The sequence below is a fragment of the Nyctereutes procyonoides genome, unplaced genomic scaffold, assembly GCF_905146905.1.
Source record: "Nyctereutes procyonoides isolate TBG_1078 unplaced genomic scaffold, NYPRO_anot_genome, whole genome shotgun sequence".
NCBI classification, from domain to species: Eukaryota; Metazoa; Chordata; class Mammalia; order Carnivora; family Canidae; genus Nyctereutes; species Nyctereutes procyonoides.
Genome location: NW_026575030.1, coordinates 12,693,589 through 12,711,021, shown reverse-complemented (window position 1 = coordinate 12,711,021; position 17,433 = coordinate 12,693,589). Strand labels below are relative to the sequence as shown.

The following is a 17,433-nucleotide window of genomic DNA, read 5'->3' as shown; positions in this document are numbered from 1 at the left end:
AAAGTGGGTTACTGAGTTAAAAATCCAGGTGATCAGAGATATAACTGAACCAGGCTAGAGGAAAAGAAATGGATATATTTGCAATGAATTTTGGAAGTAATACTGATAGAACGTGCTGATGGATCTACCACAGGAAAGAAGTGAGAGGAGAGACTTAAAGAAAGCTCCCCACGGCTGGTGGTGGCAACTGGTGTTATCTCTGGATATAGGGAAGTCCACAAGAAGAAGAAACTGAGCATGGTTGGAGGGTACAAGTTGATTTTAAGAGTTCCCTTTGGAAAAAAAAAAAAAGAGTTCCCTTTGGGATATGTTAAATTTGAGCTATTTATGACATAACCAAATTGAGATATCAATCAGGCAAATGAATATATATTTTTAGAGCTCAGAAGAAATATTTGGCTTAGGATGCAAATTACTTATCTAAAAGACACTTCAACTTTATAAATTTCAGTCTCTCTTTGTATAGTACATAGGAATAGCAATTTCTATTTGAAAGACTATTGAGGTTTGGAGTGTGTTCCACCATAATGAGCATATTAAATGAGAGTGGGGGAAGGGGGATATTGATGATGATGGTGACATTTCTAATGGAAATTGTAACTTTTTAAGATTTTATTTTTATTCATGAGAGACACACAGAGAGAGGAGAGGCAGAGACATAGGCAGAGGGAGAAGCAGGCTCCCTGTGGGGAGCCTGATGTGGGACTCGATCCCAGAACCCTGGGATCACAACCTGAGCAGATGCTCAAACACTGAGCCATTCAGGTGCCCTCCAGAAATTGTAATTTAACAATGGAAAAGTTGCCACCAATAGGGAACATACTGGCTCTGTCTCCAAGAAAGAATCACCATTCATTCAGAATGGTGCTCTTCATTCCCCCACCTCTTCCTCTTTTGTAGTCTCTACAGGAGATGAATTATTTTGCGCAATTCTCTATTGACATCTCTACTTCAAGTGTTCATCTTAACATCAGCAACTCAGTGATGTAGCAGAATCCATGTCTTTTACTTACTTGGTTTACTCACACATGTTTGGCCAAAAACCAATCAACCTGAAAACTGATCAGAGAGAGAAAACACCCATGCAAAATTCAAAAACCACATACCTCATTTTATAATAGAGGTGACACAGGAGGAAAAATGGTAACGGAAGAGGTATTCTTGAGTTCTTATGAGAATGCAATGTAGCAAGTTTGGTTGCCAAACATCCCTACATGCAAAACGTGTCACAGCCATAATGAAGTCAACATATAGCAGAAAGTGGATATAATGTGTTTGAAATAACTATCTGGAAGGATGTTAAAAAATTATTTTCTTGGTTCGCCATGGAATTATTTACTCCATGGAATTATTTATCAGTAGCAATCAAAATAGGAGAAAATCTTGTTTTTAGTCTTTGTAGAATGCCATGGGAGACCACATTTGATCCTATTCTTGAGCACAGAGAGAGAACCTGAAGGTGGCAGAGAACTGAGATCCCAGCGCCTATGACAGCAGAAGTAGAAACAAGAACAGGACATATCTGAATCTAAGACGGGCCCCTAGTCTAATAGAGGATAAGGTTAATGTTTCCCAAAAAGTCAACACATAATGGCAGTACAGGGATTTCCTCTATGGATACACACCTAAGTCAGAATGTCAGTTACTAAACATGGACTATTGGCTACATATTCTGTTCTATGCTTGATACTTAATAACTCTGAAGTGACATTGTAGTCTTTAAAGTAATTACCACTGTGATTTGCAGATGAGGAAACAGAGGCTCAAAGACGTTAACAGGGTTTGCTGGAAGGTTCATGTTTTTAAGAACAGACCATTTGTTCAATTGTTCATATCTGAGCCCACAAAAGGAATCTGTTGCTTTGAACTTCATTGTGACCATGGCAAAAAGATGGCACTGATGACATGAAAGCAATGGGAACTTCCATAAAATGAGACAGTCACCCTGGAATATGTAAAAGGGAATGAAGGCAGGGTGCACCCGGGTGGAGCAGTTGGTTAAAGCATCTGACTCTTGGTTTCAGCTCAGGTTGTGATCTCAAGGTCGGGGGATGAAGCCCTGTGTCTGCGCTCAGAGGGTAGTCTGTCCTTCTGCCTCTGCCCCTCCCCTCACTCATGCACACTCTCTTACTCCTGCTCCCTCTCAAATAAATAAGATATGAGAGAGAGAGAGAGAGAGAGAGAGAGAGAGAGAATGAGCTGCAGGAGAGGAGAGAGAGGGAGAGGGAGAGGGAGAGGGAGAAGGAGAGGGAGAGGAAGACTCCCCGCTGAGCAGAGAGCCTTACTCCGGGGATTGATCCCAGGACCCCGGAATCATGACCTGAGCTAAAGGCAGACACTTAACCGACTGAGCCATCCAGGCACCCCAATATGTAAAAATCTTTTAAAATAAATAAATAAAAGGAAATGAAGGCAATCAAAAAGAAAAGATTTTAAAAACATCAATACTTGGGATGCTTGGGTAGCTTAGCAGTTGAGCGTCTGTCTTTGGGTCAGGGCATGATCCCAGTCTAAGGATTGAGTTCCGCATCAGACTCCCTATGAGGGACCTGCTTCTCCTTCTGTCTCTGCCTCTATCTGTGTGTCTCTCATGAATAAATATATAAAATCTTTTAAAAAGTCAATAGTTAAGGAAAATGGAGATTAGATACATTCTTACTTCTAGAGATTTTAAGGCAGCATAATACCAGAATAGCCTAAGGAAACTCTAAATACATTTAATTTGGGAACTACAGCCACTGATAATCTCAGTTGTTCAAGGAGTAAAAGTGTGAGATATTAAACCTGTATATAAGGAAGATTCTAATAAGCTCGTAATTTTTATTACTTATAAAATGTGTGTATATATATATGCATGTGTACATATATACACATACAAGAGAAAAGAGGCCTTCATTAGAAAGATTATTATAAAACACAGTATTGTAAGGGCACCTGGGTCGCTCAGTGGTTGAGCATCTGCCTTTGGCTCAGGTCATGATCCTGGGGTCTTGGGATTGAGTCCTGTATCAGGCTTCCTGCAGGGATCCTGTTTCTCCCTTTGCCTGTGTCTCAGCCTCTTTTTCTGTGTGTCTCGTGAATAAATAAATAAATTATTTTTAAAAAGTATCATGATTTTACAAAATACAATACAATACAATTTAAAAATACAATAAAAACTTTCAAAAATGAAAAAGTATGGCTAGCCTCTAGATCTAAAAATTAAAAACACCTTAAATATTCATGGAGTATATAGCAGTTGTCAGACACTGATCTACGTCCTGGGTAGCAGAAAGGGAGGACATGATCCCACCTTATAGAACAGACTGGTGGTTAGGTGGGGAAGCACCAGGTAACTTTAATTTAATATGATAAAACGTAGACCTGAAACATTAAACCTAAAAGGGGATCACATGACAAGGTCTAGGAGGCAAAAAGATTTCAAAAGTAGGTGATATTTGATCTGGCTGGTGAAGGGCGACCTGGCAAAGGACAAGGAGGATTTTTCTGAAAAAAAGGAAGCTGCAAATATGAAAATATGGAATCAGGAGAGAAGCTCATGTCTTTGCAGGGAACTAACTGTACATGTACACTCAGTGGAATTTGGATATGGGGAATGGAGCAAATGAGAGGGGCAGAGACCTGTGAACTCTTCCAAACACTATGAGGAGCCCCTAAAGGGTGAGTCACTGCTCCTTCGGGAAACAGAGAGACTACCTGAACAGCTGCAGAAGCACTGGCTGAGGAACAAGGAGGGACAAGGTTGGCAAGTCATATGCAGGCTAAGGCACAGAGGCTCTAGGACCCATAGGATCATCAGAGGAATTTTTTTTTTTTTTTTTTTTTATGTTACTGAAAGAAACTGCTGAAGCAAAGAGAGGCAAGTGGCTTCATTTCCCACTTTCCTGCCATTGCTGCTTGTGCACTAAAACAACAAAACCCCAAGGCTTTGTCCCTGCTTCCCTATGTGCCTGCACCTCCTGCTGCCTGGAGATGCCTTCTGTGCTGGGGAAGTCACTACTAACTTTTGAGACCCAGCTGAGGTGGATCATATCTCCAGAATCTTTCTGATGCCAGCAGCGACACCTGCTTCCTTTGTCCTCTTCATCCCCTGAACTCCCTTTACAGATTCCTAACAGGCACATTCAATTCTTTATGGCATGTTTTTATTTACATACTTGTTACCCCATCTTTGACTCTCAGCAGTATCAATCACTCAACAAATGCTCACTAAAAATATACCGTATACCCGACATGCCTGACAGGCACAGTGACTGCCTTTTCTTTTTTTTTTTTTTAATTTTTTTAAAAATTTATTTATGATAGTCACACAGAGAGAGAGAGAGAGAGAGAGAGAGAGAGGCAGAGACATAGGCAGAGGGAGAAGCAGGCTCCATGCACCGGGAGCCCGACGTGGGATTCGATCCCGGGTCTCCAGGATCGCGCCCTGGGCCAAAGGCAGGCACTAAACCGCTGCGCCACTCAGGGATCCCGTGACTGCCTTTTCAAAGCTTAGAATCTAGTCGAGGGAGGCATATGTCAAAGAAACAGTTACATAATTAATTAATGATATGCAATCATAAAAAAATTTCTTCAAAGAAAAAAGTACAGGTCTTACAAAAGTCCAGGAAAAGTTCATTTTTTATTTCTTATACCCCTTAGGGCTCTGCGTGATGCTTGGTGTATCCTAAGTGTTAAATAAAGTTGTTAGCTGAAGGAATAAATGAGTGAATGGATGAATGAATGCATGACTATGCAGTATTGCAAAAATGGCAAGACTTGACGTCTTAGAAAATCATAGACCTGTGAGTTTTCTATAGTCTTGGCAACTTACTTAAATGGAATTTTGAGAAAAGAATTTATAAGCCCATAAGAAAAAAAAAAAACAGTTTCCTATAAACTACATTGGGGGTTTGACAGAAAGTAATTTCAGATGCATTACATGGTTGCCCATGCTGAGATTGGACTGATATATGTGTCCATTCATTCCACAAGTATTATTTAATATCTACTTGTGCCTATTAGGTCCTGAGAGTTAATAGACAAGTTGCCTGTTCTCATGGAACTTACATTCTGCTGCAGGGATTTAGCAGGGCAAACAACAAACAAGTAAGCCAAAACAAGCAAACAAGATTAGGTTTGTGACAGGCACCAAAAGGAAAATAAAAGCACATCAGATAGTCAGGGGATGTTGGTTGATGCATGGGAAGTAGAGCAGGAGACCTTAGAAAGGTGATCAGAGTGGACTTCTCTAAAGTGGCTGAATCGGAATTAAAAATTGCATTGGTGGAAAGAACTAACTACATAAATTCTTGGAAAAGCTGTTCTGTGCCCAGGGAACAGAAAGTGCAAAGGCCCTGAGGTAGAACAGCTTGGGCTGTTTTAGGAATAGCTAGAAGGCCTCTAAGGACAGAAAGAAATAGAAGAAATTTGAAGAGGCTGACATGGAACATCCAATAAGAAAGTGTACTTGCCTGAAAGGAGTCTATTTTAAGTGAAGCAGGCAGGGGAGTGATGCAGTTTTGTCCCTTATTTACAAAGATCACTTTGGTGGCTGATTGTATTAAATAGGTTTGGAGAGACTGTGGCATGGAGCAGGAAGTCCAGCTTGAAGGCTATTTAAATACACAAAGTGACTACTAACAGAGGCTACAGCTCTGGAAGGCAGAAGAAGGATGTGTGGATTTAGGATATGTTTTGGAGGACAGAGCTGATGGAGCTGCTGTGAACTGTAAATAAGTTGCATGAGAGTATAGGTTATAGGAAAGGAGGAATCAAGACTGTTTTCTGGGTTTTTTGCTCTAGCAAGTGAATGAAGAGTGGTGCCATTTACTGAGATGGGAGGGAGATGTTAACAAGCAGGTGTCTGAGGGAATGGTAGTCAAGAGTTGTGTTTCTGCTCTGTTAAATTTAGTAGAGACATTCATATGGAGTGCTCACTTCGGCAGCACATATACTAGTAGACATTCATCTGGAGAGATCTAGTATATTGCCTATGTAATTCCAGAGGACAGGCCAGCTGCAGATGTGCCAATGATCAGCATATCCACCGTATTTAAACATATGGAACTCTGTAAATTCAGGTAGGCCTGGGGTGTAGGTGGAAAGGGGAAGAGGTCCTGAGGCTCAACCCTGAGATTTAGCATAGGTAACAAGGGAGCTAGAAGGGAAAACCAGGTTTTTAAAAAGTAGAAATGGCTAATTGAACCAAATGCCACTGAGAGATTGAGTGAAGTGAGAAAAATGAAGTGACCATTGGATTTGGCAATGTGGAGGTCACTGGTGATCTTGAATGAAGTAGCTTCTGTGGGGCATTCTGCATTAGTCATGATTCCCCCAGAGAAACAGGATGAAGATAGATAGATAAAGAGACAGATAGATAGATGTACAGATGCAGATATAGCTATATTACAAGGAATGGCTTACATGATTGTTGGGGCTGGCTAGGCAAGTTTGAAATCCATCTTCAAACAGGAGGTCAGGTCAGGAGGGGCAGGCCAGATACTCTGGCAAGAGCTGAAGCTGCATGTCACAGGTAGAATTTCTTCTTCTTCAGGGAAACCTTAGTTCTGATCTTAAAACCTTTCAACTGATTGCATCTGGCCCACCCAGACATCAAGGATAATCTCCTTTACATAAAGTCCAGTGATTGCGGATGTTCACCACATCACAGCAATACCTAGCTTCGTGTTTGGTTGAATGAACAAGACTTGGCCAAGCTAACACTTTAAACACCAGATGTGTACATACTGAAGAGAATCAGCTTCAGGGTACCTGGAGGTAAGAAGGTGGAGTCAGTAACTACAGACAAGTTTTAGAGAGAAGCTATTCTGGGCAAAGGTAGGGAGAGAAGGAGAAGTGGGTGCTAAATAGGACCTTAGGGGTTTTGTTGTTGCTGCTTTGTTTGATAGTTTAGATGCAAATTTTTATATTTATAAGAATGATCCAGTCAAAAGGGGGATGAGATGACATTGGGAAAGAGAGTTGGGATCCAGAGGACAAGCTAAAGCATGTTTCTAGATAGAAATAAGAGACATTAAAAGAAGAAAGAAGAAGAAAGAAGAAGAAGAAGAAGAAGAAGAAGAAGAAGAAGAAGAAGAAGAAGAAGAAGAAGAAGAAAGAAAGAAAGGAAAGAAAGGAAGAAAAGAAAGAAAGAAAGAAAGAAAGAAAGAAAGAAAGAAAGAAAGAAAGAAGAAAGAAAGAAAAGAAAGAAAGAAAGAAAGAAAGGAAAGGAAAAAGGAAAAGGAAAAGGAAAAGGAAAAGGAAAATAAATGAGAAATGTATTCTTTTTTCCCCAAGGGAAAGAGCAGCAAAACTATAAGACTAGAGACTGATGGGGCACTTGGGTGGCTCAGGGGTTGAGGTCCACCTTGGGCTCAGGTCATGATCCTGGGGTCTTGGGATCAAGTTCCACATCAGGCTCCCTGCTTCTCCCTCTGCCTGTGTCTCTGTCTCTCTCTGTGTGTCTCTCATAAATAAATAAATAAATAAAATTAAAAAAAAAAAAAAAGACTAGTGACTGAAAAGGACCAGAGGAAGGCTTGAGGATGGTTGTAGAGATGTGTGTGTGTCCAGCAGCTCCCCAGGTGCCTAACATCCCACCACTCACACTAGGTACCCGAAGGTAAGGTACCCTGAGTGGAGGCACTCAATAGACACAGTGCCTACCTGGAGAGGAATCCACATAGGACTGCGCTATTCCAAATTGGGGGCTGTTAGCTAGGTCAAGGATTGGCTTTTAGTGGATCTGTGGACTTCCTTTGTTGAAAAATCTACTTATAAAAAGAATGCTGTGGGCACTTTTCTTAAGAGAGGGTTCCTTGCTGCCATCAGGTTCTCAAAGGGTTCTGGCACCAGAAAAAGCTTAACATGCTGCTCAAAGGTCTCTTTCAACCCTACAGTCAGCTATTTAACTTGGTGCCATGAGTCTTTCTGTGCAGGCACATCAAACAATGTGCATAAAGAACAAGGGCAATGGACTGAACTGGCGGAAAACAATGAGGACACGTTAAATAGCCATAGGATTGTTACACCAAAATAGGTGGCTGAAGTTATAATATAAATAACCCTTTTACCTCAGCATGAAGGTTTCCTGTTGTACCTAAAAGTAAACCTCTGAGTAGTGACAATTATTATCAAGAGAAGAGGTAACAAGAGAATCTGGGTGTGCCAGAGATCCTGGGATAGGAAGCGTAAACACTTATAGACGTTGTATGCTTCGTTATGGAAGGGCTAGAGTGGAAGGAAGTGTCTCCCTAATCTAATGGTTTGTTGATGTATCTGTTGTATAATACATTCTTTCTGCAAGTGCTTGTTCAAGATAAAGACAATCATTTCACAAGTAAATCCCCTGTGCAGAGATTTATTTTTACTAGATACTCTATGTCCATAGCTTCCCTAGGGAGCTTGTTAATATTCAGCTTTCTAGGTCCCTATGCCCAGAATCATAATCCGGGATATATAAGACATGGCTAGGCAAATGCATTTTTAAGGACCACAGCAGATGATCCTGATACAGGCATTCGGTTGACTACATTATAGAAAATTGTACAAGGAGGTAACCCAAATAGACACTTCAACAGGATCTGTTGAACAAATTTTAGTGGTAGCAAATCATGCGTGTGTTCATTCATTGGAGGTCACTGGGTTTTGGCATATAAGCAAGAGATGTCACTGCTAAGGTAGAAAAATAATTTATAATGATGAAATTTTAGATTTGAATATAAAACTTGCAGGGAAAATTACATTTTTTGCATAATGTTTACTTTATTCTAGAGTGATTGCCAGTTCTACCCACCATTACAACCTTTCTTATTTGCTAGATGGAGCACTGCTTTTACATTCAATACACAACAACTAACAGACTAGTGCATAGCTAGCATAATTCCAGGAAAGAAGCATTCCCTGGGCTACACTGGATTGAAATGTTCCATTTCTTCCTCTTCTAGAACAGGTGAAGAGGGAGAACCTTTTTCCCCGACGGTTCTGAAGGAAGAGTGAATTTGTAATACTTCACCCCTCTTCTGAGAAAGAATGGAGCTCAAATTACTCTTCTACTTCAAGGACAAATGATGCTCAGAATCCAAGAGCTCTTAACTTTGAACTTTGTGTTGTTGTTCTCAAGCTTTTATTGTGTTATTACCCCAAAGCTCCTTCATTCCTAGACAGAAGTAGAGTGTTTCTACCTCTGGATTGAATTTTACGTTTTCTAATGTGCAGAAGTTATTAGAGACTTGAAAGAATGTTAAAACAACTGAGATTGCCATCTCAATGTAGATAAACTAGTATGAGTGGGGAGGGCTGCTCATAATACACAAGTTGAGGGCACATGCATATACTTACTATAGGAGCATCCATAGACCTCCACTCTCATGCCAATCTTTCCACTTGGATTCCATTCTAGGGGCACAAAGCGAACGAAGCGGGCTCTCACTGAGTGCAGTAACTTGTGGTGCATCACACTGTCAGCATTCATGTTTCCTGCAAAGGTCTGCAGACAGAAAAGGAGGCTCAGTGAGGTCTATGATATCATTGCATCTTGTTCTCATGCCTGAGCTCAAAGAACATTGAGAGAAGCAGGCTCCACGCAGGGAGCCCTATGTGGGACTCAATCCCAGGACTCCAGGATGACACCCTGGGCTGAAGGCAGGCCTAAACCGCTGAGCCACCCAGAGATCCCAAGACGTTCATTCCTTAACAGTAAACAACATTTTGGCTTATGAATGGAAGAACGTTGGTCATAATGAAGACGCTGATGTTCTTCTTACTCTTTACTAGGTAGCTAACCGAGTAGGCACAAACTATGAGGCTAAGATGGGACGGTCACTGGCAATTATTGGTGGAGAATGGATGGGTGTGTGTTAGCTGCCACCAGAGCAACTCAAATGGCTTCAACAAATACATCCCATTGAGCCAACCCCACTGATGACTTTGGCAGTGAGATTGCAAGCATCCAGGTGCCACGGGGAAGATGTCATTAATTTGCCTAACTGCAGTTTGAGCAATAACTAACAGGTGCAACAACCAAACTCCGCCTCTGTAACCTTGACAGGGAATATCAGGAATTCTCAGGGAGACCTATTTCAAGTCTGGTGCTCTGCCAAACATCATGCTGCCTAAGGGTCTGTTTTAAAAGAAGCAGGAGAGTGGGAGAGAAAGGAGATAAGCTTTGAGTGCTAATCCTAACCACCCTGCTGATTTGCTCTGTCATCCTCAGCAAGGAACTAGGGCTGTAATTCCTTTGGGGATATAGACTGTATCTTATTTTAAACTGAAATGCTTAGTGCAGGAAACAGTATGTCTTAAAGGTATGGCTGAAATGGCCTTCAGTAACCCAAAGCAAATCTGTGCACTGTAGTTATTTCAAAATCAGTGAATTACCAACAGCACCCTGACTTGGCTCACACAGTTATTAGTAAGTTGCTGAATTCATTGAATGAATGGATACGCAAAGGAAGACAACTTTTCTGACTCTTGGTTTTCTCATCAGGAGAAGAGTGAAAATAAAATCTCCAAGGCAGTTGTGAACCTTACATTGAATGCTATATGCAAATGACATGGCACCTAATAGATTCTCACAGATACACACAATACTCACAGAGAGTGAAAGGAGTTGGGATCGCCAATTCTTGTGTAAAAATATTTTTTGTGAGAGTATATTCTGAAACAGTGACTTATTAATACTCTCAAGCCCCATGCAAGGCATTTGTCAATCATACTTAAATTTTCTGAATGACATTCAAAGGGTTCTCCCAGAAAAACAGTACAAATGAAAGCTAAGGAAGGACTAGCAGCTCAGAGCTAATTAGAAAAGCATTTTTTTTAAATTTAATAAGATATATTTAATAAGGCAGAGGGTAATTAACATGCAAACCACAGAGTTAAAACTTAAACTGATAAACCCACTCAGACTTCGATGTTCCAAACTGCTCTGTAGGGGTATGTGTTGAAATGGATATTTCAGACAGACACTTAGAGAAAAGGAAATGAAAGAGATAGGTGTTAGGCACTGAACACTATTGGTGGCTGACAGGAATTCTTTCTTTTTTTAAGCACTTATTTATTTTTTTATCATTTTTAAAATTTGAGTATAATTGACACACAGTGTCACATTAGTTTCAGGTGTACAACATGGTGATTTGACAAGTTCATGTGTTATGCCATTTTCGCCACAAGTGTAGCTACCATCTGTCACCATACATCACTATTACAATATCACTGACTATATTCCCTAAGTGATAGATTTTAGGGGTGTAAAAAGAAGACAAACTGCTGAATTATTTTTTATTCTACTCTTGTTGGTAGTACATGACATTATTATATTATTATAAGCACAGATGTCATGTATCTATTTGAATTTCATAGACAGTGATTTAATTGGGCTAGAAGACCACCCTGAACTTGATTGTTATATAAGAATGGCTCCACTTCTGTTGCTTAATCCTGATAGTTGGCAAAGAGGAAAACTAATCCATGCCACCATCCACTTTGCCTCCATTGTCAGTGTGGCCTCCAGAGTACAACAATTCAAGGATTCAGGGCAACAGTAGAGAAAAACTCTCACTTCCACTTGACCTTGACCGCAAGTTAAGTGGGGCATTCAGGTGGAACCCTGCGAGTTATAATCACACACTCATGTTCTGTTCCTTCTCTTAAGAATGATGTGTTCTTGCTCTTTCCAGATTATGTGACTGTATCACTGAAGGGATATTTTCTCCTCTGTTTCTAGCAGTGGAAATGCCTTCCAGCATGAGGCATGAGTACTCCCTCATTCCCATCTAAACCTTGACACACACACACACACACACACACACAAAATCTGACACAACCTCTATCACACACAGTCTTATGCAGTCAACAGTTAATTATCATTTTGCTCCACTCTCCCCTTACCTGTCAATCATCCTCTTGAAATATGGTTACTGTGTGGCCACTTTAGAAAATGGAATCCTAATATCAGTCCTAATAGCGGTGACTTTATTATTAATTTACACATATAAAAGTTTTTGCATGAAATCTCATCAGGTATAAAATAAAGTCCCCAGAGGCATTAACCCATCACACTCATTCTTGTTTAATCCTAGTAAATGGAGATAGTGAGACTTGCCAGCCGAAGTTACTGAGTAACTTACAAAGATTAAAAGTAACGTCCTCCATCAACTACCTCTCTCATTGGAGGCACCAGTGCCTTTAGAACCCAGTACCCAGTCCCTGGCAAGACAACTGGTTTCTCATAGAAGCAGCACAACATGGCCATGACATCTGGATCTCTACCTCCACTTCTTCCATCAAAAGTGATTAATTCTATATCCCATTTCCTCATTGTTCTCCTAGTGTGATGATCCAGTGTGTTCCTCTGTAACTACTTGCATGAAAACAATTCCATCAATAACTCAAGTACAAAAAGAGTTCATTGAATGTCAAGAGTTACAAGCACCAGGAAAAGGCATTGCTAAAGTTTGTTAAAGTAAAAGTTGAAGGGCTCTCATATCACCATTGGCCTCTGCCCATTTATAGCTTTAACAAATCATCATTGATTTAAAAGAAGTTCCTGGGTTAAGTTACTTAAAACTCTTCCTAGACCAAGAGGAACCTTATGCATACAATTAGGCTATCAGCTTCCTTGTGACAAATATTGATCTGGGTCACATTTTATAGATAATAAAATATAGTTGACTAATAATGTGAAAATCAGGTATATCACCCCACAGCTAAATAGAAACATGGAATTTTGTTCTTGGACTTGGATCATCCAGACCCCTAATTATTCTTGAAGACACTATGCATGTACTGATAAGTATCTATTTAAATATGAGTATATATTTGAGGCATCAAATTCTTCCACTGTCATTGCTATATTTATTCAGATGTTCTGATTTTTATTTGACTTTTGCTGCAATAAGTATAAGGGGTAATAAAGGGAGTGTTGACAACAATGTCATCTATTTACATTTCCATCTCTGTGTTGAGAGCTAGAACACCAAAATGTATGGGAGCTTGACCATATGGTGCACAACTGGAGAAAACTGTAATACTCACTTAGCAAAATCATGTTTTTCACACTTCATGAAAACAAAAAGAGGCAATGCCTTTGCCTTCTTCTGATTTCTGAAAAAGGAATAGGAAACTTTATGAACTTCCTCCTCAATAAAATGGAGAACTGATCTTGGGGGTTACCAAGAGGGCCTGGTCTTGTACTACAGGACCTGGAGTGAAAGGACATTATAGTAAAGGCCAAGCCCAGAGTTGGAAAGAGACTAATTGATGTGTCCAGAGTAAAGTCATTGGTAAATACCAAGATGGAAAGACTGTTGAACTCTTTGATCCCTTCATGTGCTCTTCAGTGGCCTTAGTAAGGGATCTTGCCAACTCCTTTTCCCTCTCCAGCACAGCCTGCCCTCCTGTCTTTCTTTATTTTCCTTTCTAAATGCATCTTGCTTTACTTATTTGTCTCTGTCACTGCAAGCTTCAAGAGACCAGGATCTTACCTGGAATCACAGGTAAAGTTGAATGAAGGAAGATTCCACATTTGTTCCCTTAACTTGTTTCATTATGGAACCCTACTATATTTGCATAGAATATCTTAAAGGAACTGTGCTCCATAGGAATGTGTACATAATATCTTGAGAGAATCTCATATTCACAATTTGGAGGGAAAACCAAAGATGGAGTTTTTAAGACATTTTTTCAAGGAAAGATCATTAGTTGAAGGGGACACTGAAACAAGATCACATATGAGAGTAACTTCTACTACCATAGCTGACTTTAATGCTCTTAATCCTAGACTAGAGCACTTCAGAGAGGCAAAGGGACAGTGAAGTTTCAATCTATATAGTTAAGAAAGCCTGTGCTATCCAGCCTATCAGAAACTACCTGAGGGACAAGTGTCACAAAGAGAGAGTGGGTAACACACACTGTGCATAATTCCTCCTTAATGTTATTCTGACTGTGAGGGTCCAATTGTTGGCCTCAAAAGCTATTTGCAGATTATGAGTCTTGTTCCCACAGTCCTTTACATTCAATTGGCCAAAGAAGAGACTAAGCCTGATGCTAGTCCCATGAGGACCAAGAGAAGACTAAAAGGTTCTAGGATGCTGTTACCATTATTTCCTTCATAGTGCTTTATGGGTTCACTTCCAAATAGCAATGTGTACACCAGCTGATAAGTTCCAATTCACCTGTCATGTAGCTGATTTTCTCTTAAGATAATTTAACCTTGCTGAATAGAAATCTTTGAGGAGAGAGCAGATTTCTCTAGAAATAAGAGCATGAAAGCAGACAACATGTGTCTTTTTTCCCCCATTTGTTTTCCTGAGATTTGGATCTCAAACTAGCACTCAGAAGAGAAGATGTTAGCTCATTGTCAGCCTTTGGCAAAACCATATTATAGGCCAAGTTTATCATGATCTATTTCTCTTCTCCTTTCCTACTTTGTTCCATTTCTGCTCTTAGCTTTCAGCTTTGTTGTTGTTAACTTGTGAGTAGCTTAAGCAAGGACTCTTCCTAGAGAAAATTAGAACTTCCATTTTTTTCTAATTTTATTGAGAAATAATTGACACACATCAGTGTATAAGGTATACAGAATGGTGGATTGACTTACCTATATTGTGAAATGATTCCCACAACAGTTTTAGGTAATATCCATCATCTCATTGAAATACAATAAAAAGAAAAGGAAAACAAAATTCTCCTTGTGATGAAAATTCTTAGGGTTTACTCTCAATGACTCCCCTATGATATCACATGGCAGTGCAAGCTACAGCCGTCATCATGCTGTGTGTTACATCCCTAGTATTTATCTGATAACTGGTAGTTTCTAGGTTCTGACCACCTCCATCCAGTCCCCCTCCCCCAACACCTTCTTTATCCATTCATTTGCCAATGGATCCTTAGCTTGTTTCTGTGGCTTGGCCAATTGTAAATAATGTGGCTGTTAACATGAAGGTACAGATATCCTTTTTTATTAGTGTTTTCATTTCCTTTGGATATTTTCGCAGAAGTGGAAGTGCTGGACTATATGGTGGTTCTATTTCTAATTATTTGAGGATCCTCCAAACTGTTTTCCATAGTGGCTGTTCCAATTTACAACCCCACCAACAGGGCACTGGGGTTCCCTTTTCTCCACATCCTCACCAGCATTTATCTCTTGTTTTTTTAATGACGGCCATTCTAACAAGTGTGAGGTGATATCACACTGTGGTTGATGTTTTCAGGAACACATGAAGTAGAAAGAAATGAAGGAGGAAAGAAGGAAGGAGGAAAGAAAGGAAGAAAAAAATGCATGCAAAAATGTTTCATTTCTGCTGATAGTGTGGCTAATTACTTGAAATCAAATACCTGGATATTTGTACTCAGGTGTGACCCTGAGTACATGGGAACGTAGAAAACATCTGGTGAATGGTTCACTTCTTTTTTCCTCTGCACCACCTTCATCAGTTCTTCCCTGACTGACCGCGAGAAGCACCAGATAATTTTTCTCCCTCTAGTGTTACTCCATTTAAACAATCTTTTTTTTTTTTGTATATTTTTTATTGGAGTTCAATTTGCCAACATATAGAATAACACCCAGTGCTCATCCTGTCAAGTGCCCCCCCTCAGTGCCTGTCACCCAGTCGCCCTGTCCCCCTGCCCAGCTCCCCTTCTACTACCCCTTGTTCGTTTCCCAGAGTTAGGAGTCTCTCATGTTCTGTCACCCTCTCTGATTTTTCCCATTCACTTTCTCTCCTTTCCCCTATAATCCCTTCCACTATTTTTCATATTTCCCGTATGAGTGAAACCATAAAATAATTGTCCTTCGACTGACTTACTTCACTCAGCATAATAGCATCCTGTTCCATCAAAGCAAATGGTGGGTATTTGTCGTTTCTAATGGCTGAGTAATATTCCATTGTATATATAAACCACATCTTTATCCATTCATCTTTTGATGGACATCGAGGCTCCTTCCACAGTTTGGCTATTATGGACATTGCTGCTATAAACATTGGGGTGCAGGTGTCTGGTGTTTCACTGAATCTGTATCTTTAGGGTAAATCCCAGCAATGCAATTGCTGGGTTGTAGGGTAGCTCTATTCTTAACTCTCTGAGGAATCTCCACACTGTTTTCCAGAGTAGCTGCACCAGTTCACATTCCCACCAACAGTGCAAGAGGGTTCCCTATTCTCCACATCCTCTCCAACATTTGTGGTTTCCTCTCTTGTTAATTTTCCCCATTCTCATTGGTGTGAGGTGGGATCTCATTGTGGTTTTGATTTGTATTTCCCTGATGGCCAGTGATGCGGAGAATTTTCTCATGTGCTTGTTGGCCATGTGTATGTCTTCCTATATGAGATCTCTGTTCATGTCTTCTGCCCATTTCAGGATTGGATTGTATGTTTGTTTGCTGTTGAGTTTAATAAGTTCTTTGTAGATCTTGGATACTAGCCCTTTATCTTATCAGATAAGACATCCCTTGCCTACATGGATGTATCTTGCAAGAAGTTGCTGTGGCCAAGTTCAAAAAGGGTGTTGCCTGTGTTCTCCTCTACGATTTTGATGGATTCTTGTCTCACATTTAGATCTTTCATCCATTTTGAGTTTATCTTTGTGTATGGTGTAAGAGAGTGGTCTAGTTTCATTCTTCTGCATGTGGATGTCCAATTTTCCCAGTACCATTTATTGAAGAGACTGTCTATTCTTCCAGTGGATAGTCTTTCCTCCTTTGTTGAATATTAGTTGACCACAGAGGTGAGAGAGCATTTCTGGGTTCTCTATTCTGTTTCACTGATCTATGTGTCTGTTTTTGTGCCAGTACCACACTGTCTTGATGATCACAGCTTTGTAGTACAATTTGAAATCCAGCATTGTGATGCTCTTGGCTCTGGTTTTCTTTTTCAATATTCCCCTGGTTATTTGGGGTCTTTTCTGACTCCACACAAATCTTAAGATGATTTGTTCCAACTCTCTGAAGAAAATCCATGGTATTTTGATAGGGATTGGATTAAATGTGTAAATTTCCCTGGGTAGCATTGACATTTTCACAATATTACTTCTTCCAATCCATGAGCATGGGATATTTTTTCCATCTCCTTGTGTCTTCCTCAATTTCTTTCAGAAGTGTTCTGAAGTTTTTAGGTTATAGATAATTTACCTCTTTGGTTAGGTTTATTTCTAGGTATCTTATGCTTTTGGGTGCAATTGTAAATGGAATTGACTCATTAATTCATCTTTCTTCAGTCTCATTGTGAGTGTATAGGAATGACAATAATTTGGGGCATTGATTTTGTATCTGGCCACATTGCCAAATTGCTGTATGAGTTCTGGCAACCTTGGGGTGGAGTCTTTTGGGTTTTCTATGTACAGTAACATGTCATCTGCAAAGATGGAGAGTTTGACTTCTTCTTTGCCAATTTGAATGCTTTTTATATCTTTTTGTTGTCTGATTGCTGAGGTGAGGCCTTCTTTCTTACAAGAGAG

At 40.0% G+C, this 17,433-nt stretch overlaps 1 protein-coding gene across 1 annotated transcript in view; it reads right to left on the bottom strand.

Annotated features, from left to right (window-relative positions):
* CNTNAP5 (contactin associated protein family member 5) overlaps window positions 1-17,433 on the bottom strand; it is a 798,328-nt gene that overhangs the window by 447,474 nt on the left and 333,421 nt on the right. Inside the window, exon 4 of the mRNA XM_055316368.1 lies at window positions 9,322-9,469. Coding sequence (XP_055172343.1) covers window positions 9,322-9,469 — 148 coding nt within the window. The remainder of the gene's footprint in view (window positions 1-9,321; window positions 9,470-17,433) is intronic.